The following is an 11,347-nucleotide window of genomic DNA, read 5'->3' as shown; positions in this document are numbered from 1 at the left end:
CTATCTATCCATCTATCCTTCTATCTATCTATCTATCTATCTATCTATCTATCTATCTATCTATCTATCCATCTATCCTTCCATCTCTCCATCTATCCATCTATCTATCTATCCATCTATCCTTCTATCCATCCATCTATCATCTATCCATCCATCTATCCTTCTATCCATTCATCTATCCATCTATCCATCAATCCATATATCCATCCATCCATCCATCTATCCTTCTATCCATCCATCTATCATCTATCCATCCATCTATCCTTCTATCCATTCATCTATCCATCTATCCATCCATCCATCCATCTATCCATATATCCATCCATCTATCCATCTATCCATCCATCCATCCATCTATCCATATATCCATCCATCTATCCATCTATCCATCTATCCATCCATCCATCCATCTATCCATATATCCATCCATCTATCCATCTATCCATCCATCCATCCATCTATCCATTTATCCATATATCCATCCATCTATCCATCTATCCATCCATCCATCCATCTATCCATTTATCCATTTATCCATCTATCCATCCATCTATCTTTCTATCTATCTATCTACAGTATTTATCTATCTACAGTATCTATCCATCTATCTATCTATCTATCTATCTATCTATCTATCTATCTATCTATCTACAGTATCTATCTATCTATCTATCTATCTATCTACAGTATCTATCCATCCATCTATCTATCTATCTGTTCACAAACTCACCACCAGGGGCTCTTTAAGATCTATTTTACAATATGACATATTATTATTTATCATTACTATTATTATCCTATTAATACAATAGATGACCATGTTGATGTTTCTCTTTCCAGGTAGTATGCTATGGTAACAGTCACATTTAATAAAGAGGAGAGGAGGACGGACAGGAAGCAGCGTGGGCAGCCTCTCTGTGTCATCACCGCCTGCGTCACACCAGACAGACGCCAGGAGGGAGTTTTCCACTGACGAGAAAAAGAAAGGCTGCGCTTCTCGGCACCGAGCTCCAGACAAGAGACGCGCTTCAGCTGGTACGGAGCGGAGCGGAGCGGAGAGACGCAGACAATAGCACCCAGAGAGGAAGGAGTCTCTCTCTCTCTCTCTATAGCCTATATATATATATTTATACATATATGTATGCGAGGATAAAGCAAAAGGCTGTATTTATTCGTGCCATTTTGGATTGTACTGCCACTGTTCTCCCATCGGGCTGTTTATTATCCGACGCTATTCTGTTCCTGATGGTGATCGGACACTTGAATTGGTGGTGAGTACAGACACAGAATGGAGAGAGTGTTTTACGTGTTGTGTGTGTGAAGCCAAAGGAGTTAGTGTGAGAATATGCTGTTTAAACACACTTTTTTTATTGTCATTTATTGTAAATATTGGCACGGTTGTGCTGCTGATGTGGAAGTGAGTTAACTAGTAAATGAAGCTTGCTTTTACGCACAGGTGATCCAAATCTGGAGCTAATAAAATAATGTGTTTTATTGATTTTTATTGATTAATCGTTTTTTTTTTTGGGAACTTCTCAGCTCCCATTCAGCAGTGCTTTTTTTTTATAATAATGCTGTGTATGTGTGGTGTTTTTCGGCTATGTGTTGAACTGTTGATGAGGTCTGCTTTGTGTATTGAGCTGATCGGAGTAGTGGTAGTATAGTTCACCTCCTCCTTAGTGCTGGTGCGCCTCTTGGAACTCGAGCGACTCCTGAAGGCAACTACAGCTGACTGGAGCTGCTGTCATCACAATTAGCATTAATCATGAAGGAATGATCAGGTCACATGCCAACCGGCCTAGTGCACGTTCTGGCTAATGATTGATTTCTGATTTGATTGGTTTTGATTTTGATTTGTCGAATATATAGTTGGATGGTGGATGAGAGCATTCATTGTTTGAATGATTATCCATAACAGCACATTATGCATTTAATTAATGATTATTAGATTTCTGCTTGTTTCTTTACAAGATGATTTATCCTCATCAGAATGCTGTAATATTCAGATTAAATGACATTATTATTTTTACAGACCCCTCTATGTGTGTGTTTGATGGAGCAGCTGAATCAGTGTAATCGTCTCTAGCGCGACCTCAGCTGGCTCTTTTTTGGAATCATGTTTTCTGGAATTAGGCTACAGGAGGAGCTGAATGATCCTTTGTTTACAGAGAGAGGGAATAAATGGCACTTGATGCTGTGTGCATTTCGGGATGTTGCTGTTCATTTGCCACAAGAAATGTGCAGTGATGTTGAATAACTCCACTTTTATTTTATTTCATCTTTATTTAGTTCCATTGAGATTAAGATCTTTTTTTTTTTCCCAAGTGAGACCTGAGACAGAAACAGCACAATAAACAGGAACCAGTTACAAGTAGAGCTGCAAAGATTAATCAATTAGTTGTCAACTATTAATTTATTCATTATGCACAAATTAAGACTTCACAAGCATAACAATAAATAAATAAATAATATACAGTGCAGGAAGAGGCAAAAAAAAAAACACTTGGCTTATTTGAAATGGAGTTAAAACTTCACAATGTTTTAGAGAACACAATATAAATATACAGAAATGATATGACTACATAATAGTAAATTATTAATTCAATTAATAGCTATTTTGATTAATGATTAATCCATTTGAGTCACTTTTGAAGAAAAAAAAAGTCAAAATTCTTTCATTCCAGCTTCTTAAATGTGAATATTTTCTGGTTTATTTCCTCCTCTATGACAGTCAACTGAATATTTTTGAGTTGTGGACAAAACAAGACATTTGAGGACATCATCTTGATCTTTGGGAAACTCTGATCTGACATTTTATAGACCAAATAACTATTTGATTAATTGAGAAAATAATCAACAATGAACATTATCGCCAGCTGCAGCCCTCGTTACCCCTAGAATCATAAAAAAAACAGCAGTAGTGTATATCATTTTCAATTTTAGCTCACATTTGACACAATAATACACTCTAATGATAATACTCTAATAGAAAAAAACAGTGGTTGTCTTAAACTTAAATTACATGAAGCAGCAACATTAATATTTGGAGGAATTCCAGCCCTGATAATTACCATCCATATACCTCCTGACTCCCTCATCTTCATCATATGATCCGGCTCTTCAGCCAACCTTGTGGTGCCTGCAGCTGTCAGCATAGATGATCTGGATGGCCACTTCCTGTGCACTGCTGCAGTGTGTGTTTCACAACCTCAGCTCTCACACACACGCACACACACACACACACACACACACACGCACACACGTTTTTAGTGTGTGTCTCCCCGGCTGGGAGGAGAGACAGCAGCAGCAGCAGTGAGTTCAGACAAGGTTGTCTGTGCCTGCTTCATTTTGGTCACGCAGGATGGCCCAACGCTTTTGTGCCTGGAGACGTGAGAGAGGGGGGGTTACAGGGAGTCTGCTGCTGACGGTCTCCCACACAGCAGCGCTGGAGAGCTCCCATCTGCTTTGTCCTCTCCCAGCATTCCACACTGCAAGTGTCCCAGACTGGAGCACGACCCCCTGAACCCACAGCCACCTCCTCCCTTCCTCCACACACCCAACTCTGCATGTTTGCTCTCATGCAAAGGAATTATTTTTCTTGTTGCTGCACAGTTTCTGATCCATGCAGAGAAAAACTCATGCTTTTGCTTGGAATTAGTGTTCTTACTATCAGCCCTCTACAATTTGAGTAAACAAACCTTAACAGTGCACAGTCTGACTCCTGCAGGCCTGCATAACAGATTAATGACAGCTGAGGGCATGTGAGGTCCACGTGCAAGCTAATACCCTGGCAGGTGTGGCCAGGAGAGGTAGCTCGCTTGCTCGCTCGCTCGGCTGCCTTATGGGAGCAGGACTTTCCAGTGGTTAGCAGTGGAAAACACATCTGGGTTAGATAGAGCCCTGTGTTCTTCTCCCCGCTATTACAGCGAGAGCGCCCGCTGCCAGAATGGAATTCCTGTGGCCTGGAGACATGACATTATTTATTTGTTTTGTACAATCCTCTCTCCTTCTTCCCACTACCTCTCCGGTTAGGAATCAGTGTGTGTTTGTGCACGGGGTCGGGGCAGAGGAACAGAATGTTTCTGTGGCACAGCTTTTGGTGTTTCAGTGAGAACAAACAGGCTCTTAGAGGAGAAAACAGGGAGCTCTCGCTGCTTTGTTCCAGCAGGTGGAGCGCTTCGGAGTTGAGTTTAAAAAGAAACCAGTGTTCCCCCCTCCCACCCCCCAGCTGGAATCTGGCCTAGCCGTGCCCGTCACCTTGATGGCTCTGCATCAATTACCCCCAGTGACAAGAGCTGGAAGTGAGAGGTGCAATACTATGAAGCCTGGAGGGGGGTGCAGCCTGCCCAGACACGCTCCTCCACACGCAGGAAGACTCCCAGGTTCATCATTATCACATTTTATGAGCACTCAGCTCAGTCAGTCAGTCATTCAGCCACTGCGCAGGGCTGTCAGTGTGCCATGTGGATGCTCTCGGCTGGCTATAGTGTGACTTGTCGCTACCTGCCCACGCCGTTACCAGCTGGACAGGCAGCGCAAGTGGGCAAAGTCAACTGTGACTTGTGCTGTTGTGCTGCGGGGGCAGACGGGGTCAAACAGGCTGATCTTGCCACACATGCTTGGATGCGTGCAGACATTCTTTTCCCTTTAGGCTTTTAAAGGTCTTCTTGATAACATTTTTATGTAGACGAATATTTTTTTTAAACTTTTAATCTAGTGGCTGAATATTATAAATGTTATCAATAGCACCTTTAATATTTTCCTGGACATACTTATTCCACTCTGTCTTTATGTGTTGCTGCTTCTGTTTACATGTCTTGTTGCATTGGGAAAACTAGATATAAAAGTAAGGGATTGTTCCACCCTAAAATCTTCCTTTTTTTGTAAAGAGGATTTGCTGTTGAATGCTCTTAATGAGCGATTGATTAAACTTTTTAACATCCTCCCCAGTTAAGAGTCCCTAATAAGACCTCTAGGAGCTGTCTGCAGGATAAAAACAGGAATAAATTGGCGTTCTGAATTCATATTAGCAGCCTGTAGCTGCATGTATCAAGATAATCTCATTCGACTGACATAGTTGCGCGTCTGACTTGAGCTGTGTAGTGCTTCTGGTGACAAATCTCCTCGCCGGAGATTTATCTTCCCAACTCCGTGACAACTGGCTGGGGAGCACCTCGGCGGATGCGTCCTTTATCTGCCTGCCTGTGTGTGGTTGATGGAATGACAGTGATGCATAATTTAGCGCGCGTTGAAAACACGCTGCCTCTCTCTTTCTCTCTCTCTCTCTGGCATCGGCTGTCCGATCACATCCATTCTTCCGTTTAGAGCTTTCTTGAAGGCTCTGAATTCTTTCATCTTTTTTTTTTTTTTTTCCTCCACCCTTTTTTGCAAATGAGTCATTGCACGATTGTTGTCTTTTTCACCCCCCGGTCCCTTGTTCCATCCGCTCTCTCTCCCTGCTCTGTTGGCCTTGTTCTGTGGGTGCAGAGGCGGCTGAGAAGCTCCAGATTGACTACAAGCCGTCCCCTTGCCAGGATTAACCTCTCGCCATTGTTTCTGCCCGTTGAACAGGATTAACAAATCAATGTGTCAGGTAGACTGCAGTCAAGAGACAATGACCCAGTTCTGACACCACAGCCTCCCTCCACCTCTCTCTCTCTCTCTCTCTCTCTCTCCTCCCCTTCTGCCTCACTGCAGCTTTTAATTAAAAAGACTTTGCTTAGCTGGCTCTATGCACTCCCTTGAGGATGCCTCGCGGCTTTGTTTTCATTTTTTTTTACAGGGAATTGGGGGTGGGAGTGATGGCGAAAATGTAAGGTGCCCCTCTTTTCTCGCACCACTTGTTGTCTGATCAGTGAATGCATCATCAACAGATGCTGCACCCAGGTGTTTCTAAATAGTTTCAACCCCACCATGTGATAATATTAGTAGTTTGGGGATTATTTCCCTGATGGATAGGAGCTGAGCTGCTTTTCTCATTGGTTTGTAAAAAAAAAACCGCTGAGGTGGTCACAGTGTAAAGGATTTTGTTTTGTTGCAGAGACACTATGCAGCTTGACCTATTGCAAGGTGATTCATTCATCATATGTGCACTGGGGACAGCGATATCTGACTGCAGCAATAACAACAACCCCCCTATACAGCTGCAGAAGCCACTGCTTATACAAAAGGTGTCAGCCTCTTGCCCTTGACTCTGACTTCTCTTTTATCCTTGTCAAAAGGCAGGACCGGTTTTGCATAATTGCTCCCTGTTGCATGCCAAAAATGAGTCCTTGCTTAAGCATTTTTTCTTTCCTGCTCTTCGATTGCTGACGTAACATCCTGATAAGACAAACCGGGCATGCATGTAACACATGCAGCTAAAGGTCCTCCTCTGAAAGCCATTGGAGGATGTCTGGGCGTGACTTATCCTGCATGTCTTTGACACATTTAGCTGTCCTCTGAGGAGCAGTGGTGACAAATTAGCCTGTGGCTCGCTCTAATAATTGACATGTTTGGGACCTAAATTTAAAGATCTCTAATCTGCAATTCTCTCAAAAAAAACTATGAACTCTCACGCTGAAGCTGTAGCAGCTGTGAGTGATTTGGCCCTGACTCCAAAGCCGGTAAACAGTTTGATGGTGAAATGATCCCTTTATGGGTAAAGTAAAAGCTTTCGTTCCCATTCCACATCATCGGAGGGAGTGTCTACGCTGGAGTTGAGCCCAGTCATGTCTTCCGTCTCCCCCTCACTTCCTTCCTTCCTCCCTCCCCTCGGTCCCTCCTTGTTTAAGTTAGCAGGAGCTCGGTCCCCGTGATGACCTGTCTTGTCTGGCAGTCGCCTCGCGCTTTTCCTAGAACTTGTGAAGCAGATTTGTCTGTTATTTGTCAGAGCGGCGTGACGTGTTTACGTCCCATAACCATAAAACACCAGCAGTAAACCGTCCAACATGTTAATTTTTCATGTCAGTGGTTTCTTTTCTTTTTTTCCTGGAACACGCTGAGAGTATTAGTCATTGACTTTAAAATAACATTTAAAGATATCAACAAAGCTTGGAAGATGTTTTACACATATTAGCCAGCGTTTTTGAAGATTAGAGGGTAAATGGCATCCTCTCTACTCATGAAGATGATCATGTGTCTCCTTGTCTCTGTCTCTCAAAGGATTGATTGTATTTATCGCTGAACCAGCAGCCCTCTTCTCACGAGAGCGCTGAGAGAATACACAGTTACATAACAAAACATCTCGACTATGCATAGATATTTACTATGAGGGGCCATGCCATACACATTAAACAGGACAAGTGGCAAATTGCCTGAGCTGGCTTTGGCTTGCATACTTGATAACGCTGCCCCAAAGGGAATGATTGAAATTAAATGTTTATGGCGGAATGATTTGGTCACCTCTGCGCTCGCTCCTTCTCTCTAATCAATGCATTTGCTGAGCTGATGGGATTTGGAGGAGGGCGAAGGGTCCAGTAATTGTTGCCTTATGCGAATAGGCCTGATTGATTGCTTCCTGTGCTTCCACTGAGAACTTCCACTCTCAGCTGAGTGGGGTTGGGATGCCTCACATGGCCGAGCACAGGACTCAATAACGCTGCAGAAGACCTGTTTGATATTACCAGATACTGTATATTCATAAATAAGTGTGTGTAATTTGCTAATAATAACCCCCCTCCTCTCTCTGCTCCTCCCCACAGATTGCTCGCACTAACGCCATGAGTGGGCTGCTCAAGAGGAAGTTTGAGGAGGTGGATGAGGACCCATGCTACTCCTCACCCTCCTCCCTCTCCTCTGCCTGCTCGGGCTGGGACTCGGAGGGGGAGAGCTGCTACTCGGACACCCTGGATTCCACTCCCAGCAACCCCAGCTCCCCAGCAACAAATTTCAACAGTGAGTGCTCTCTTCCAGCGACAATAAATTCTAAAAAAGAGCTGATGGTACATGCTTTTTAACGCGCTCCCCTCGCCTTGTCTTTACGGCTCCGCGGAGGCTCTGATAACAAACCCATAAAGAAACGGAGGGGGAGAGTTAAAGGAATTTAGGCAGCTGGCAGCCCATGAAACACTTCACAGAAATGATTTCAGACTTCTGCAATGAATACCCCTTTTGATTTCATGCCCTAAAGCTGCGAAATGGCTAATCGCATTATGCAGTGGCTGCTCACCTTGGCTCTGTCTCCACCTTCTTCCCAGAGACAGACAGACAAACAGACTCACCTTTCCTTGGGTTTAGACACGGGTCGACTTCGGGGTGTGCTTTCTGTCTGCACCCGGGTGTGTCTGCTGGCCTTTAGGGGACCGGCCGGGTTGGAGAGGGATTGTAGGGGGGGGGAGAAGGGCAAACAGTTGTGAGGTTTCCAGGATGGCGGGGCAGGGAGCCAGGAGGAGAAGCGTGGCCGGTTGCCAAAGGCTGGGAACACACAGAGCCTTGTCTGAAGCCCGGGCATGCACCCAGCACAGGTGCTGAAAGAGGCTGCGTGAAGGGATACAAAAAAAAGAAGGCATGCAGACACATCTAGAGGAGCAGATTGTGCAAACCATTATAATCCGGTGTTTGTGTTGGACAGAAAGTTGCCAGCAAAGCTCTCCCATTTAGAGGCAGCGGAGAAGGTGTCATTTGTCTCCTTCATGGTGTCGTAAGCCTGACTGGATTTGATGGATGTGAAGCTGAAACTGGCAGTTTGTTTCATCTGTATTACCCCTAGCGGCATGGTTTAGACGACATAGTGAGGCTATTGTCTGTACCTGCATTGGGGTCAAAGGTTGCTTTTCTTCTTCTGAGCTGCAATTATTGCACAGATTTGAGGGCAGTTGTTCAGGGTGTGTCTCCAAGAACGCTCCACGGCTGACAAAATGGGAATCTACAAGGATTTCCCCACCACATGAGAAAGGTATAATGCTCAACACATGTGGAGTATTAGCATCCTTTTCTGTTCACACATACACACAAAAAAAGTTGAATATTCCTGGGCAGAGGAAGTGGAATATATAATAAAGCTTGAATAATTGTTCCAACATATGGTTCCACTTTGATTCCCATATGGTTTTATTGTATTTGTCTGAGGATAGAAAGATGTTTTTAACAGAGAAAGGACCTTTGACTCCTCTCGGTTGCTGGGTTATTTGTGGGGATTGTCAGCTTTACAGGAAGACCAGGGTGGGCTCTTTTTTATTCGCGTCCTGAGAGCTCCACTTCCACCCTCCACCTCATCCGGAAGCCCCGGGCATTTACTCACCCGTTTGTGATCCTGGCAGCTCCGCTTCCTCCTCTGTGTTGGCCACCACAGGGAAATTCCAGGGCTGGGTGGTTTTTGTCACCACAGTAGGGCGAAGAAACGAAGTTGAATGGATTCTCGATAGTTTAGGTTTCACTTTACAGGATGTAAGCGTGTTAGACGTCCTGTTAGCAGCCTCTTTTAATTGGGTACATGATAAGGCTTGGTTGAGGATAGGGCAATGAATCAGAGGGGTGTCCTTTTACAGTCTGTTCAGCAGGGTTTGCACACAGAACAAGACTTCACGTGGTGGGGCGTTCTGCCATCTAGTGGCACATAAAAGCAATTGAGGAACTTCAAAAGAATGCACCAATAATCTCCCTCTTGGATGTATTCTAAATCTATTCTTTCTCCGTCCACAGCAACATCCATCCTTAAGAAATCCAAGAGGGCACGACGGGGCAACGTGACCTTCGACCAGGTGAACGTGTTCTTCTTCCCTCGGTGCCAAGGCTTCACCAGTGTTCCCAGTCGAGGAGGATGCACTCTGGGCATGATGCAGCGCCACAGCGTGCTCCGCACGTACACGCTTGCCGAGTTCGCCGTGGAGCAGCGGCTCCTACGACGGGAAAAGTTCCTCAACAGACTCAGGGAGGAAAAGCTGGAAGCTCTCAAGTTAAAGGTGAGAAAAGTTGCCCTCGAAATGCATCAGATCATTTGTGAAAAAAAAACAAATTCAATGCAACAATTACTCATTTGATGCGTTTCATTCCCTCCAGCTGACTAAGAATGGAACCGAAGAGAACGAGGAGGCAGAGCGGCTAACGGTGGAAGACATTCCCGAGCAGGACATCGACATCAGCGGGACCAATTTGGACGAGGGCTCTTTCCTCCAGCCTTACGCGCCTAAACGTCGCTACGCGCTCCTCAAAACGGCCGGCGTGAAGAAGATAGACAAAGAGGAGAAGAGGCAGCTGCACGAGCTGAGGATCTCCAGGGAGAACTGCGGTTGCGACTGCCAGGGCTTCTGCGAGCCTGAGACGTGTAGCTGCAGCCTCGCTGGCATCAAATGTCAGGTAAGAGACGAAAAAACTTGTTCAACAATAAGGGCTCCAAATCATAACACAACTGGGACTTCTTATCTGTATTACACAAGTAATTTAACTACTTCCTTCTTGCCTCCCGCAGATGGATCATTCCTCTTTCCCGTGTGGCTGCACCAAGGACGGTTGCGGAAACACAGAAGGTCGCATCGAGTTCAACTCCACCAGGGTACAGACGCATTACATCCACACAATCATGAAGCTGGAGCTGGAGAAGAGGCTGGAGGAGCAGTCGAGCACCGAGGAGGAGGAGGAGAACGCGACCACCCTATCAGCAGTGCCCTCCTTCCCCTTTAGTTCGGAACTGGCGACAGCTGGAGAGAACAGCTGCAGCAGCGATATGACGGACTTATCGGACTCTTCGGGTCAGAGCGAGGACTCTTCTGCAGGCGGTAGCCCGTGCGAGCGTCACACCCAGCTGGACGTGGACGAGAAAGGCCTGAGCCGCATTTTGAGTTTCAACGACGTGGAGAGCGGCTCGAGAAGTAGCAGAGACTGTAAAGACATGTGCTGTTCAGATCAACAGCAAGAACAGCCATGTACGGAGGCTTTTGGTAGCTTTAGCATGGTGGACTTTGTTGACGAGAATGACAATATAGACGCCGCGCTGTTGGACGATCACACAGACAATCGAGCAACAGCCATCTCAGAACTTATGGACGAGAACGCCAACCAGGGAAACGGCCTATTCCACAACAGCAGCGTGCCTCGCACGCCCTCCCCGACCATCGACCGCTCGGCGAGCTACAACATGGATCTGAGCCTCTCCTCGGAGTCGGACCTGGAGTTCTTCGACGGCTTCCCATGCTTGGGGCCCAGCTCGCTCTACAACTCCCTCAAGGAGTACGAACACATGGACAACTTCTTTCAATTTCAGTTGCCTAGTTACCCCAGCTTCCCTCCGGCGAGCGACCCCGGGACCTGCCTCCTGGAGTCGCTCATTGGCCTTTCGGAATCCGTCCCAGAACCCCCCGCCACATTTACAGACAATCAGCTGTTGGAGGAAGCCATGAAATTGTCTGTGATGGAGTCTGTGAAAGTTTGA

At 45.7% G+C, this 11,347-nt stretch overlaps 1 protein-coding gene across 1 annotated transcript; it reads left to right on the top strand.

Annotated features, from left to right (window-relative positions):
* Positions 1 to 840: 840 nt before the first annotated feature.
* csrnp1b (cysteine-serine-rich nuclear protein 1b) lies at positions 841 to 11,347 on the top strand. Its single transcript, XM_037756932.1, has 5 exons — positions 841 to 1,271; positions 7,683 to 7,875; positions 9,622 to 9,881; positions 9,979 to 10,275; positions 10,388 to 11,347. Exons 2-5 carry the CDS (start codon positions 7,701 to 7,703, stop codon positions 11,345 to 11,347), a joined length of 1,692 nt encoding a protein of 563 aa, XP_037612860.1. The 5' UTR covers positions 841 to 1,271; positions 7,683 to 7,700.

This window comes from Sebastes umbrosus, chromosome 21, assembly GCF_015220745.1.
Source record: "Sebastes umbrosus isolate fSebUmb1 chromosome 21, fSebUmb1.pri, whole genome shotgun sequence".
Lineage (NCBI taxonomy): Eukaryota > Metazoa > Chordata > Actinopteri > Perciformes > Sebastidae > Sebastes > Sebastes umbrosus.
Note: the sequence above shows the minus strand (reverse complement) of the source record. Positions and strands in the feature narration are given on the sequence as shown.

Excerpts from the sequence above, each read along its gene's own strand:
- csrnp1b (XM_037756932.1), top strand. The coding sequence starts at position 7,701 with ATGAGTGGGCTGCTCAAGAGGAAGTTTGAGGAGGTGGATGAGGACCCA. Across the intron at positions 9,882-9,978 it reads TGGAAGCTCTCAAGTTAAAG|CTGACTAAGAATGGAACCGA; the intron begins GTGAGAAAAGTT and ends CATTCCCTCCAG. Across the intron at positions 10,276-10,387 it reads TCGCTGGCATCAAATGTCAG|ATGGATCATTCCTCTTTCCC; the intron begins GTAAGAGACGAA and ends TGCCTCCCGCAG.